The 15,014-nt window shown below is 40.9% G+C and overlaps 1 protein-coding gene across 4 annotated transcripts in view; it reads left to right on the top strand.

The window, feature by feature from the left end:
- Positions 1 to 15,014, top strand: part of LOC137660296 (matrix-remodeling-associated protein 7-like) — an 84,654-nt gene that overhangs the window by 63,109 nt on the left and 6,531 nt on the right. For all 4 annotated transcript variants that reach the window (XM_068395086.1, XM_068395085.1, XM_068395087.1 and 1 more), the window contains 2 exons: positions 6,435 to 6,614; positions 9,208 to 9,329. In XM_068395086.1, the coding sequence (XP_068251187.1) occupies positions 6,435 to 6,614; positions 9,208 to 9,329 (302 nt within the window). The remainder of the gene's footprint in view (positions 1 to 6,434; positions 6,615 to 9,207; positions 9,330 to 15,014) is intronic.

Genomic DNA, 15,014 nt, shown 5'->3' with positions numbered 1-15,014 from the left:
TGATACAATTGCTGTGGTGATGTCTCAAAGCTTAGTTCAAGTGCTGGACTTAGGCTATTGATAAAATAGCCCTCTAGGCTATGACTGCGACAGGTGAATTAAGGGCTTCTCTCAACCAGGCTAGTCCTCGTTCATTTCAATCTATTCTCAACAAGGCTGCTCTGCTTTCATAGTTGTTAAACTCTGCAAACAGGATCTTCATAAATCAATGACCTTAGCTTAGGTAAGTCCTTTCAACTTAAGTCACTGCTCACCTGCTCTTCTGTCTTGTTTTTTCTTAGAATTTACTAATCTTTTCAATGCGCTATGTTACCATTTCCTAAACTATAATTCCTGTTAATTTTTTCTCACCAATATTACATTTTATTTTACCCGCATGGCTGATTAGGATTTGGTACCTATGTGCTCAACATTACTTGGAAAAAAGAAGCCCTTAGGTGAGTTTATTTTTTGCCAAGAGTACAAAACTCTTATTCATCAGATTATACAAGTTGTCCTTTTGTGTGATTTTGAGCAGTTTACTTTTGGCACAGAGTAGTTCTACAGTTTTTATTCTTATACTTTCTTATTAGCTATGAAGGAACTACGCTGAAAAAAAGTTCAATTTGGCAGGTTGATGAACTATTATGGGTTAAGTATTTGAAGCTGTATTGAGGCTCGCAATGTACTCGGAGCATACCACAGGTATTTTGACAAATGCTGCAGTCCTATGTGCTTTATATAGGTTTATTCTAATTTTTAGAGGCTGGTAAGGTAAAGTTTATTTTCATAGAAGCAGATGTAGGTATTTTTTTAGTGATTTTACTTCCATTGGCTGTTTAGTTTTGATCAATTTTTTTGTCTCTCATAAGTAAATTTTATAGTTCATACTAAATTATAATTTTACTCTATATTCATTGTACAGTACTATACATTTTGCAAGCCCAGCTTGGTTAGCAAACTCAGAATTAGAGGACTAGTGGGTTTGTTTGACAAACTCTCCTATCTTATACCTTGAAAATTACCACTACTACTGCTACTACAGCAGTCATTAGAAGCAGCCATCTTGAAATAATCATTCATATTTTGTCAACAGGTGGTGCTTCTTCCTTAAAAGTATCTCTCCCTATATCAAGTATTGATCGTAATGTTGTATTAGAATTTTGTGTATGTGTACTGTAGTTTGAAACAAGACTCATAAATGTTGACATGTATGAGATATGTTTGCCTGTTGAGGCAAATAATTGCTGGATAGTTTCTGGGAATGTAGTTATATCCTTGATCAATTGCAGGTGTATTAGATTTAGTGAATATAGGATTAGATTGAGGCAAGAAACATTAATGAAGCGAGTCCTGCATAATGCTTCTCATTCATCAGAGGGTAGCCTTGCTAATGATCATAATTTGATCGATATGGCCGTTTGCTCTTTTAGTGTAAATTTTCCTTTGAATGCTAATACTATGACTGACTCAATCTAAGACTTCCTTTTTCTCCCTCCCCATCTCAGTCTCACTTGTCCTCCTGATATTTACCTTACCCCTTCATTTTACTATTAGTGTAAGTTGATAGCACTCACTCAAAATTCCAAAGTGAGTAGTTTTCAGGTTTATCTTATTCAATGGTAGAAACCATGGCTAGACATTTAAGCTGGGTCAATTAGTGACAGAGTTTGGGAGGGTGTGTGAGAGAAAGAAGTTCAGAGTTAATGTGGGTAAGAGTAAGGTTATGAGATGGATGAAAAGGGAAGTTGAATGTCATGTTGAATAGAGAGTTACTTGAGGATATAGATCAGTTCAAGTACAGTACTTGGGGTCTGTTGTTGTTGCAAATGGTGAAGTGGAAGCAGATATACATCAGAGAGTGAATGAAGGATGTAAAGTGTTAGGGCCAGTGAAGGGAATGGTAAAGAATAGGGTGTTAAGAATGAATGTAAAGAGAATTCTGTATAAGAAAGTGATTGTACTAACTGTGATGTATGAATCGGAGTTGTAACTTATGGGGAATGAAAATGGCGTAGAGACAGTAGTTGAATGTGTTCGAAATGAAGTGTCTGAGGAATATGGCTGGTGTCTGTCAACTAGAGAGGTTTATGAACGAAGTAGTGTTAGTGAGAACGGGTGTAAGAAATTAATTAGCAGCTAGAGTGGATATGAATGTGTTGAGGTGGTTTGGCTTTGTAGAGAGAATGAAAAATGGCAGTCTGCTGAAGGTGGTGATGAATGCAAGAGTTGTTGGGAAAAGTAAAAGAGGAAGGCCAAGGTTTGGGTGGATGGATGGAGTGAAGAAAGTCCTCCCCCCCTCAATAAAAAAAATTGGGAGAAGTGCCTAGGTAGATTGAGGTACTTACTGCCAGGATAGGTAACCTCAGTGAATGTGAGGTAGACATGCCTCTAACCTTACTTAAAAAGAGGGGATATGATTAAACTATGCTACCTTTGTTTTTTAAGTTATGTAAAGTTATGTAGTCAGGGCATGCAGGATCAAGATACTGTAATTATTTTTATTTTCAGTGCACAAGAAAAAATTCAGGAGGCCTATGGAATCGAGGAGGATTTTGCAGATTTTTTTTTTTTTTTTTTACTATAATATTATCTGCAGAGTGAAATATTCTATACTGTAGTAGGAGGTTATGTTTTCAATGTTCAGTTAAGTCATAATTTAATGCTAGCTAGGAGTGTTTTAGCTATTCATGGTAGTTTTAAGTTATTCAAGAATAATTTTAGAATGGAGTCTCTTGATTTGAAAATGTTTCTAAGCACTTTACTATTGCACTCTTACTCTCCCTGAAAATGATTTACAGTACATGTAGACAGTATGATCCTTGCATCATGAAAGTGCCAATTTGCACATCTCCAATTTAATAGCTAATGAATGCATATTAGCTTTGCCTCGGAGTAGCAAGAAGATTGTGGTAACGGCCAAGAGCTCTAGCACCCTTTTGTGCTTAGCTGATGTTGTGAGTGTTATAAGGCCTGGGGAAATATTGCCGATAGTGCCTGCAAGTCTTGCGCTTCTATGGTGTGCCTCTGAATAGCACAATGACTGGTATGAAGGAAGGAATTGTGAGCTGATTGTACCAGTAGAGCATTATTTTTGCGCATTGAATTTTTCACTAGTAGTTCCTGATTATTCCACAGAATCTCACACTGGTTGCATTTGTGTTGCTCATGGCTCTGATTCTAGCATTAATTATACCATTAATTCTCCTGACAATCATGCTGCATTGTCTTATGTGTTTAGGTTTTATGAATCATGTGCTCCTCCTGCTTATGAAACGCAAGTTTTCCCGAGTTTCTTGCCAATAGATTTCATGAATCAACCACCGATTAAGAAGAGACATCACTTTATGAGAGGATGAAAATCCTTTCTCAAGTCTTCTCTGGATTCGGAACTTTTTAAGAGGAACACTTATAAAGGCTTTTGTTTCTACTATTAGTAATAAATCAAGGGGCCTCTGCTAATTGGTAGACCTAGCATTAGATACCAAACTGGTTCATGATTTTGCTGAAGTGGTTGAAATAAGATTCCCTTTTCCTGTCGTCTAATTCAAATGCTTTTATGTTGGAGGAAGAGCATGACTGAGACTAAGTAGCCCTTACTAATGATTTTCTTTCTTGGTTGGACAGAATCCAGAAGTACAGTATTGTAAAGTAATACATAAATTTGATCATTCCCAACCTTTATTGGTCCCAAGGCTTCAAAGGCTATGACAAACATGTTCAATAAAACAATAGGAAAATTTGAACATTAAATTCTTCACTCCTAAACCAACTTCTTTCATTTTAACATTATCTGTGAATTCAAAGTAGCCAAGTCTTCCCATATGGGTTGAGTGGTCTCCCGGGAAGTATCTCGACTTTGCCTGCTTGACTGACCTTTCAAAAGAAGAGCTGTAGCCACATGCAAGACTTTTTGTTCAACTAAGGTTATGGTTAACTACTTGAGAAGGATTATAGAAATTTACATTTCAAGTATCTCATTAGGGGTTATCTATACTGTAATCATAGCTAATGAAGATTTCCAAATGGGTTTCTGGAAATGAGAAACTAAAAAGTTGGTAGTATTATGCTTAGAATGCTCGTTAGATAACAGAGCCAATGAAACAGTTCATGCATCCTCTGAATAGATAATCTTATAGAAAAGTTTTGTTTTTATTCAAATAAGATGGAGGTAGGGAGAAAGAAGTCACCAGTCTTTTCAGCTCTTACCATTTCGTCCTTGACTAGTTCCAACCAAACTAGCTCTATTTTTGGTGCAAATCACAAGCAGGAAGCAATTTAACCTCTTTTTCTCAGACTTCTAAGGCTTTTGTTGGTAAACCTAGTCCAATTATGTTCTGGTGATGACTTCTGCCTGTTGGCTAGCAATAATTTTAGTACCCCAGATAGGTCAAAATGTTTTAAAATTCCCTTTAAAAATGACCAGAGGAGGAGAAACAATGGCAAAAGAATAAAACTGATGTCATGCTGCAAAACTGGTCAAACTTAGATCTTTGTGGATTCCTGCCTTTTTCCATGATCAGAAGAAGGATCAGTTAGTTCAGAAGTTCAAGAAATACAAGAATGACTTATGGCACTGTTGTGGCCTCAAAGGGAGGGGTGTATAGACAATGTCCTCTACGAGATTATCATCTCCAGAACCTACTCGCAAGGAGGATACTTCTCAAACTATCGCATATGGAGAGACATCACAGTTTACATAGATATGAAGGGTTTTTGAAACTCACTTTAGAGCTTCGTAATTGCTTCCAAGGGAAGTTCTACCCTTTTTCTGTACTGTACCAAGCACAATGGGTTCTACCAACAGCAATGGTCTCTGTACATTAATGGGTGGAAGTCCTACCAATTCCTCTCAGGACAATATCACTTAAGATATTTTTTTCTTGGATATGTCAAAAGCTCCGCAGTTGCAACTATCAAGGGTTCTAGATCTATAATGGCTACAGTACTACAGCACACTTATTTGGATCTTGCCAACTATAGTCATTAAGTATGTTACCATGTCCTTTTGTATCGAGAATTCTTATAAGAAATTCTGCCTCGCGAAATTTCGACATAGTCTTAAATGTTCCTACTGGGTTATTACTTGAGCCTGTAGTCATCAGGGTTCAGAGATGTTTCCTTGAAGATTCTCTTTGTAGTTGCTTTTCCTCAGCCAAGAGGGATAGCAAATTACAAGCAGTGTTTTGCAATGTGAGCTTTGAAGCAGAGAGAGCAATTCTTTCTAGATTATCATCTTTAAGTCATGAAAGACTTCAAATGGAAGAATCTCCCCAAACATTTTTCCAATGTTTTTGCAGGTGTCAGTGTGGAAAAAACTATTTAGGAAATACCTCTGTCCAGTTAGGTATTTAAAGGAGTACTTAAAGAGATCAGCTCACTTATAGTATGAAAATTCTAAAAAAAAATATTTACCCTCGTCAAAATACTATTTCATGAAGAGTTTAATCGTAGATGCATATCATAGCTTGTAAAGTGACTATTATTTCTACCCTCAAATTCAAGATTTATAACATTAGAGGAATAGGAAACATCTTACCTTATCAAAGGTAATGAGTGCTGGCCCAAGGAGGCAGAATTCAGTTTTTGCTCTTTACTCAAAAGAAATTGAAGTTGTGTATGATTCATTTGTTCAGTAGGTGGTAGGTCCCCTGGTTATGGCAAGAAACATTTTAAATTAAGCAAGTAATAAATTTATTTTGCTCTTTTAATTTTGTATATTTATTTTTACGTGGTGAATGAGTAAGGATTTGAGGTAAGGTACTTACGGTAGTCAAGTCAGTACCTCGACTTCTCGAGAGAGAGGTTCTTTTGACAATTCCTTATTTGGTTGTAGTTAGTAGTAGTCCTTGTGGTGGAGCAATATTTTAGGTGAAGGGAGATGTTATCTTTGCAATCCTATCATTTTCATGGAAGTAGAGAAGTTATGAGGCCTCTGCCAAACTTGGATTGCCTCGGAACAAGCCGATAAGGTGAAAACTAGGATAGTGATTTGAGAAATATTTTCTATATTTATCTCTTCCATCTTTCACACAATGTGGGAATCAAAGCAATGAATGTGGGGTAAGACATCAAACTAAACAATATTTTTGAAATTTAGTTATTTTGAAATTTACCCAACATTCAATGGATCCCCTTTCAACCTTCTAGTGGAGACAAAATAAAAATGTTGGTTACCAGATGATACCCTATAGTGACCACTTAGATTAATAGTAATGATCAAGTTCTAAAATAGATGGGGTAGTTATACAAGCCAACAACTAGTCCTCTAATTTTGTCAACAAAGCTCCACTTGCAAAATGTATATCACAATGAATGTTAGGCAAATATTAAAAAAAAATTAATAAAAAAAATTCATTCATAACTGCAAATTTTTTTTTAGCAATATTTAAAAGCTTTTTTTTACTTATGCTTTATTTGTAATTTTCACTGATTGACTTTCTTCTTTTGTACAGGCATGGTTTGAGTCATATGAAGTCCTGTGGGATAACACATCTTATATTTTTATCATATCTGTTGTGCTTTCACTTGTCATTGCTGTTGCCACGTACTGGATGCCTATTGGATCTCAAGAACTACACAGTTCAGAAACGGAAGTAGAAGACGAGGATACAAAAGAGGAACATAAAGAAAAGGTATGCTAAAGTATTTTGTGTTAAGGTACCTTTTGTGGAGAATCCCACTCGACTCGGTAGATATAAAGAAGGGTTAGTGGTCGAGCCTACATGAAACCGGCTCACTACCATTCTAAATGCGACTCAAACATACGTCTATCTGAAGCTTTAAAAACACTATTTTGAATTATCTATCCTGGTCAACAGGAATTATACGATATCTTGTCAGTAATATAGCTATAAAGAGGATGATCATTATCACTTACTTCATAGTTTGGAGGAATATAAAAATTAGAAAAATGTAGTCATCTGAAACATGATGCAATCCTTCGGTTACTTTTGCTCTAAGGAAATCTTATTGATATGATACTTTACTAATTTTGAAATGAGTGGATGGTTATGAACTCTTACCTCAGCAAGCAGAGGGATATAAGAATTCAGGTTACCAGCTTTGCTTCTGCCTCGAGATCTAGTGGTCTAATGGATTGTATGAGATTTCGGAAATGTGAGGGTTTCTTAGCAGATGAATCTCGAGTAAATATAACAAATTTATAAATAGTTTTTATTTTTCCCAGCAATACAAACCTGGAGCTCTTTACTATGAAGAATTTATTTCGGCGAAGCCGAAACTATCTGATAAGCGTTTTGTCAGGGTGTAACTACCCACCGCTAGTTAGGGGCGGAGGAGCTGGGTAGGCTGCCCAGCACTAGCAACTAACTGTCACTTTTGTAATTGCGGCAGAACTTTCCGGGGTTAGGTGCTGACAGTTATAGTATGTGTAAAGATCTCCAGGTTTGTATAGCTAGGAAAAATACAAGTCACAGTTAACTCCCCGTTAATACGAGGGTTATGTTCCTGGAGAGGTCGTGTTAACAGAACATAATTTCTCCATAAGAAGTAAAGGTAATAGGGGATGTTACGTTCCTGGACATTGGAAAAGTCTATCTAGTTTGGGATTTTGTTATGATGAAACTTGAGCAATATATTTGAAGGTCATAGAAACAATAAAAACAGACATTCTTACTCAACTTGTATTTATTTTATAGTAAAATAAGTTATTACCCATGTACATTCACACTATGATGCATTAGCTAACACACACACACACACACACTCTCTCTCTCTCTCTCTCTCTCTCTCTCTCTCTCTCTCTCTCTCTCTCTCTCTCTCTCTCTCTCTCTCTCTCTCTCTCTCTCTCTCTCATGATTATTTATTTACCATGAATTTATCATTATTTACATTTTTAAGTTAAACACAATAAAAAGAACTTTTGTATGTACAAACACTCAATGCTACTGCTTATGCATATCAAACACATTAGCGATATATTTTTCTTTTATTTCGGTAAAGAAATAACAAAAAATGTACGCCAAAACGTCCGCACTAAAAAGACTACTACAAAAAGTCCCAGACCCTATCAGACGCCACATACCAAGAAGGATGTCGGTTCTTCAATGATCAATTTGTAAAGATTCACTTTAACCTAGCTAATCAGCTGGGGCATCCTTTTTGCAGGAGTCATCAAATTGGCACTTTTTGTAGGTCCAAGTGCTTAGACATTCCAAGATTTAAATAAGTAATTTTGGTTATAGGAGCTTCATATCTCCTAAGGATAAGTTTCCTATTAATGGACAAATGTTTGTATATATGTTGGAAGGAATCACAAATATTTTGAAGTGATTTATGTTTTTACAAATCTGAATCCTTTCAAGTTATGCTTCCCGTCTTGACAAGACCTAAGTTAGTGTCGAAGTGGCTACTTACAGTACTGTAGTGTTGGCGGCCTTACCCGTCGTCCAAGAGTATCTACCTACACCTTATTATAAATTTGAATAGCCAAATTCCAGCTTTCCGGAATTGTACTCTTATTAAAGAACTTTTAGTTTGTACAGTTAGGAAAAGTACAAATTACTTTTTTAAAATTTGTGATTTTATACACTACCATAGTCTGGATGAAACCTGATGCTAACCATCAATAATTTTTGACAAAATTTCCCACTTATTGGAGAAAATAACATGACTAAGTTGTAGAGAAGGTTTCATTAGGAATATGGGGAAATCACAATAGTTTATGGGGGTATATTACAAAAGTAAATTAACAGTATCTTTGGTAGTAATAATCAGTACTTCAGTACTTGTGAAATAAATACAACAATGGTAACAAGTGAATGAATCACATGGTACAGAAAGATGCCATTAATCTAGACAATTTATATTGGCTTCATCAAAGGATTATTACAGCAATTCTCATGGCCACAATAACAATTTTGGTTACGGCTTCAGCTAGTCTGAATAAGAACACATTGCAACATTGATGTAATAACAGGATGAACCACATTTTTGCATTTAGCATTTTGAGTTCTAAAATCAAAGTACTGCATTTGACTAAAGTGTAAAGTATATTAGAATTTAATTGAAATGAGATTCTTCGCTTCTACTTTGTGTATCTGCAGGTTATATTATAAAGAATATACAGTACATAAGTTTTTTAACTTTCAAATAAAATGTAAGAAAACTTCATTCAAATTTGTAACTAGGAAAAGGTTGTTTGGTTTATGAGAGTTGTTTTATTCTCCTACCATATTTTAGTAATGTTATACTAATATTTTCCAGGATCTAGAAAACAGGCTTTTGGAGGAAAACCATCATGTTGAGTTAAAAAATGCCCAGAGGAGGGCTTTGGAGAGGAGCATGGAAAATCAAATGACTGCAGAACAGAGAGAGGCAGAGAGAGAGTAAGTAAATATGGTCTGAGTGCACAATGTACATAGCAGTAGAAAATAATCTGTGGTGTCCATTACATTTCCATTACTTTGTACTGGTATTTTCCATAGCCAGGCAATCGACTCCCTGTTAGTGCATTTACAATATACAGATGGATCCTGTCTGCCAGTGGATTCCGATAAAAAATCAGGTGCTGCAGAAATTACTGATAAATTCACAGGAAGGCTTTGTAGAATTTGAGTTATTCATCATTGTATGTCATATATGATTCATTCATCCAAGATATTTCCTTATAACTCAAAGGCAATCAAAACTATTAAGGCAACTTTTACTATATTATTTACTGTGGTGGGGTTTGGAGTACTTTTCTAAAAGAACTTTAAAAGATTTTACCCGAGCTTTAGATATTGTAAAACCATATTGTTCCCGTACTAACAAACCATCCGTTATTTATTTGGATTATCTTTTGGCGAAGCTGTAAGGTAGCCTTTAGACTTTAAGTGTGAGGTGGCAACCCTGCCTAACCGCTTGAGCAGATAGGCTGGGAGTTACCCAGCCACCTCTATATATACTGTCACAGCTGTGAGGCAAGTCACTTTTTCTTTTGGCTTGGCAGAGAGTGGACATCTCCTCTCTCTCCTTCCAAGGCTGTTATTGGACATCTTTAATTGCTTTTCTTTTCAGGTGTGCGTGATTTCTTCGAATCGCCTTCACGCGGGCCTGTCCTGGGTGCAAGGGGCTGCGTGCGGTACCTTCATGTCATCTCTGTGTCCTTCGTGTAGAAGGCATAGTGGCGAGCAGGGTTTGCCCTGCGCAGTGTGTAGGGAGTGGCCTGCCTCCCAATAGTAAAAATTTGGGCGGCGCAGAAATAAGAAGGCCAAGCGCAAGCTTTCTCCCTCGGGGCAAGGAAATCGCGTTCTTCTTCCTCTTGCACCCCCAAATCTCTTTCAAAAGCTCCTTCTCGCTTGTGCTCTTCAGGGGGACGATCAAGCAGGAGCGCAGACTGACTAACTCCTTGGAAACCCCGGGGTACTGGAGGGTTAGTTGCTTCCCCTAGAGGAGCAACTTCACCTCCAGTTGCCGGGGAGCCATTCTCCCTTTCAGATGTGTTGCAGGTGTGGCTGGCCAACCTTAGGGATTTCTGGACCCCCTTCGAAGGAAGAACTTCTGCGTCTCCTTCAGCGCAGTCCCAGGAAGGACCCTTTTCCAGAGCCTTCAACATCTCATGCTTTGGAGCTTTGTGAAGTCCATCTGTCGCCCTCTCCTGGACCTTCCACGCGTGGACCTTCTGTTTCTTCCCAAAGGAACATGTTGGTTGCAGGTGGTGATCTTCATGAAACCAACGCTCCTTCCACCAGGAGCGCGAAAGGCCGAGCCTCGCCATCTCCTCGTCTGTTGGGACACACTTCTCCTGATTGTCGTTCGTGACGATCGGAAGATCATTTGGATCGTAGGTCATCACGATCCGAACGCTCTTCTTCTGGAAGGCGTTCTTGTTCTAGAGCTTCACGCTCACGAGACTTTCGGTCTCGACACTCTCCTTGGAGTCGTTCCTCTTCACGAGGAGAAGTCTCGCGATCACGCTTTGCACGATCATGTGTATCTCAGTCAAGATCCAGGTCCAAACGCTTGCGTTCAAGATCTCGACGATGTAGATCATGAGGACGATGCTCCCGTTCACAAAGGTGAAGTTCACGCTTGCGATGGCGCCATTCACGAGAACAACGTTCACGTTCGCGAGGCCAACGCTCATGTTAGCGAACTAGGCATTCACGACGCTTACGCTGTTCTCGAACAAGAGCTAGATGCTCCCATTCACGATCACGAACCGGATGTTCACGATAAAGGTCTAGACGTTCCTCGTCTAGAGGTAGGCGTTCGTGCAGTTCATCAGCGCGTAGCCCCTCAACCACGTCCTTCCAATAAACGACCTCGGTCCGAACATGATCATGACTGACCGTCCCTTAGACAGGCGTCCAGCTAAACCTCCAGTGCCTTTTACCGCCTGGTGTGTTTTGGCAAAGCGTTCGTATATGCGAGGCTCTCCAACGCGTCCCAATGTGATGTGCTCTCCAACGCTTGAGGTTGCCCCTACTCAAGAGGTCCTCTCTACTGACTCTGTCGGACATAGGTGCTTTTTTGTTGCAGAAGGAATGTGTTAGACCTTCCGCTTCCAGTATGGCTCCTAGTGCTCCCCTTGCGAGCACTTCTGCTCGTGAATCGCGCCCGATGTCGTGTGAAAATTGCCATTTTTTTGCTTATTCAGCGATTTCCGCAAGAAATTAACGAGCAGGTGTTGGAACCACGAGCAAGTGTGATACCAACACCTCCGCCTTCACCTTTCCAGTGGGTTTTAAGGAGCCTCCTAATAGATTCCCTAATGTCCCTATTAGCCCGGATCGTCCTTCTCGTCCGTCGAAGGAACATGTTCCTCTGCCGCAGAGAGAGACCCCTGCATCGACGCAGGCTCCCTCTAGAGATCCCTTAAGGGGACGTTCTCCTCCTGGACCTTCAAGGGAAGCCCATGGCTTGCCTAGAGGTTCTGAGCTTTCTTTCCATCCTGCAGAAGTCTCTGGGTGTGGCTCCTCCACCGCCGCAGCCTCCGACTGCTCCAGTCAGAGCTTCCCCCTAGGATTCCTAAGGAGTCCTCTTCGAGTTTGTCTCTTGGGAGTCTAGACCCTAGAAGGAGACCAACATCAACAAGGCACGCAGATCACCTTCATCTCGATCTTGTGACGAGGGTCCTCCTTCTTCTGACTCTTGCATGGCCAACTTGCCTTTTACTCTGATTAAGGCAAGGGAAATCATGACTAAGAAGCAGAAGAGAAAAATGAGAGGGTAACACCACCTCATGCCGATATCATCCACCCTAGGACGTGTAGGGACAAGGCACGCCCAGGGAGATAGCTGTCCATCCCTTCAACCCTCAAGAAATTGAGGTAGTGACTCAAGACCAGCGTCCGATTTCTTTACCTCCTCTGGAGGAAGAGCCTTCAGCTCCCACTGCAAAAGCTTTGGCTGCTGGTGCCTCGAAGCCCTTACAAATTCCCCCTCCTAAGACTGCGGAGGAACTTCCTGTGCGAAGGGAATCGAAAGACACTAAGACGAAACCCAAAAACACTGCTTCAAGGGAAGACAGTTTGGCTGAGGCACAGAATGTCCCCTATGGCGGGTCCCCCTAACCACAGTGTTGACAACCCTGACCTACCCCATGCTCTGGATGTGAGCCTGGAGATGGACAACCCTTGAATACTGATGAGGAAAATCTTCCTAAGGCAGCTAGTCTGAACTTTCACTTTGAGCAAGAGAGACGTGAGTCAGAGCGCACCTTCTGACAGGTCCTCTCTTGCATGAGGGCTATCAATAGGCTGTCTACTCCTGGTACCATCACCCAGGAGGGTAAGGACATGGTTCCTGACAAAATATTCAAGATCCAGAAGCCTTCCAGAACTCGTGCAGCTTAGCCCTGGTCTTCAAGGCTTGACAGCCGCCAAAAGAAAGGCTATCGCTCGCATAGCCGGAACTTCTAGTTCCTTGAGGGCAGGTTCTTTCTCTCGGTCTCTACCACTTCCTTTTGTCTTACAAAGGAAGTACTATGAGATCGAAGGGGAACCACATTCCACCATGTCCCTCGACCCTTGAGTAGAGTCTAATGAAAGGTCTTCCGGCTCAAACATTCTCCTCTCTGAGGGCCTCCCTCTTGGCAATAGAGCTCATTAACATAGATAGAGGCGCGAAGTACCCCATGCAGGCGGCTTCGTGGCATGACCTATGGCTTTGATCCTTGGGGTTCATGGTTCGCTCCCACGATCTTTCAAAGCAGTCGGGCAGGAAGACTTTGGAGTCTTTCCTGTTGTCGGGTACCCGAACTCTTGAGTTCCTGTCGCACCATGCCGTCAACTTGTGGGCGAACGCTATACTCAAGAGAAGGGATATCGTTGGGGGAAATTCCTCAAACAACTGCCGAAGATGGAAGTCTCCCAGTTGAGGAATTCCACGCTTGAGAGTTCTCTCTTCGTTCTAGAGGAGATAGAGAGGACTACTGAACGATTGAGGAAATCATCAAACGATTCTCTCCTCCATAGGGCTATGACATTGAGGCCCTATGGTAGACCTTCCCAGTCTTCTCACAGTCAGCAAACACCTTCTTCTCGCACTTCAAATTCTAGGTCCTGAAGGTGTCTAAACGGCCCTTTCAGTCTAAAGGCCAGAAAGGGAATGAGTCCTTCAGAGGTATGAAGGGAGGAAAGGGAAGTGGCTGAGGTGGTCACTTCTACTAGGAATGGCATTCCTTTTCACCTGCCACCTGTGGGAGGATGCCTGCAGCGCCTCTGGCAGAGGTGGCAGTTTCACGGGGCAGATCCCTGGACGGTTAAGGTGATCGCTGTAGGGGATCGCGTTTCGTTCATTCAATCTCTCCCTCCTGTGACTTCTATGCGAAGGGATCCGCAAAGGAGCTGGCCCTCAAGGCCACAGTCCAGACCATGCTGCAGAAGGGCGTTCTCCAAAAGGTTGCGGACGGATCCCCAGGCTTCTACAGTCGAATATTTTTAGATAATAATACGACTGAAGTCTGGAGACCAGTCATCGATCTCTCGCCTCTTAAGTTTGTGCAACAGACTCGGTTCAGGTTCAGAATGAAGACATCAGACACGGTCATTCAAGCGGTTCGACCAAGGGACTTCATGTGCACATTAAATCTAAAGGATGCATACTTCCAGATCCCAATCCATGCGTCTTCAAGGAAGTATCTAAGGTTCATACACGAGGAAAATATATACCAGTTCAAGGTTCTATGCTTCGGTCTCACGACAGCTCCTCAAGTATTTACCAGTGTGTTCACCCTAGTGTCATCTTGGGCTCACAGGAATGGCATTCGTCTCCTCAGATATTTGGACTGGCTAATCCTGGGAGACTCGGAGACAATCCTTCTTTGTCACAGAGATATGCTTCTCGAGTTTTGTCAGGATCTGGGGGCTCTGATAAATCTGTCACTACTGCAATCTTCTCAAATGCTGGTATACCTCTGTATGATAAGACACTGTCCAACAGAAAGTCTTCCCATCTGACGTAAGAGTACACAGACTGAGAGAAATGGCTTCACCTTTCCTCAGAAAAGAAGGCCTGAACCTCAGAAAAGAAGTCCTTCAGGCCTCGCTTTGGTTGAGTCTGTTAGGTCATCTAACCTCCCTCCTCCATCTGGCTCTAAATGGCCGCCTCAGGATAAGATCCCTGCTATGGCAGATGAAGTCCGTATGGAACCAACACTCAAATCCACCGGACACTTGAGTTCCAATAACTCGGGATCAGTTGACGGACTTGAAATGGTGGATGGCAGACGAAAACCTTCAAAGGGGTCAGGATCTTCTCGTCCCTGCTCCGGATTTGATGCTCTTCACTGATGCATCAAAAGAAGGGTAGGGGCTCACTTACTGCATCACACGATCTCAGGCCTTTGGTCAGAATCAGAAAGGTACCAGCACATAAATCTTCTAGAGATGAGAGCAGCATACCTAGCTCTTCATCAGTTTCAACAGTTGCTGGCAGGTCACTTTCTGGTGTTAATGAGCGATAACACCACACTAGTGGCTTACATAAACAAACAAGGCGGTACCTTTTGGCAGCTCTGTGCCATCTTACAGTCAAGATCCTCAGATGGTCAGAACAACCTTTGGTGTCCCTATCAGCTCGCTTCA

This window comes from Palaemon carinicauda, chromosome 20 (assembly GCF_036898095.1).
Source record: "Palaemon carinicauda isolate YSFRI2023 chromosome 20, ASM3689809v2, whole genome shotgun sequence".
In the NCBI taxonomy this organism is placed as follows: Eukaryota; Metazoa; Arthropoda; class Malacostraca; order Decapoda; family Palaemonidae; genus Palaemon; species Palaemon carinicauda.
Note: the sequence above shows the minus strand (reverse complement) of the source record. Positions and strands in the feature narration are given on the sequence as shown.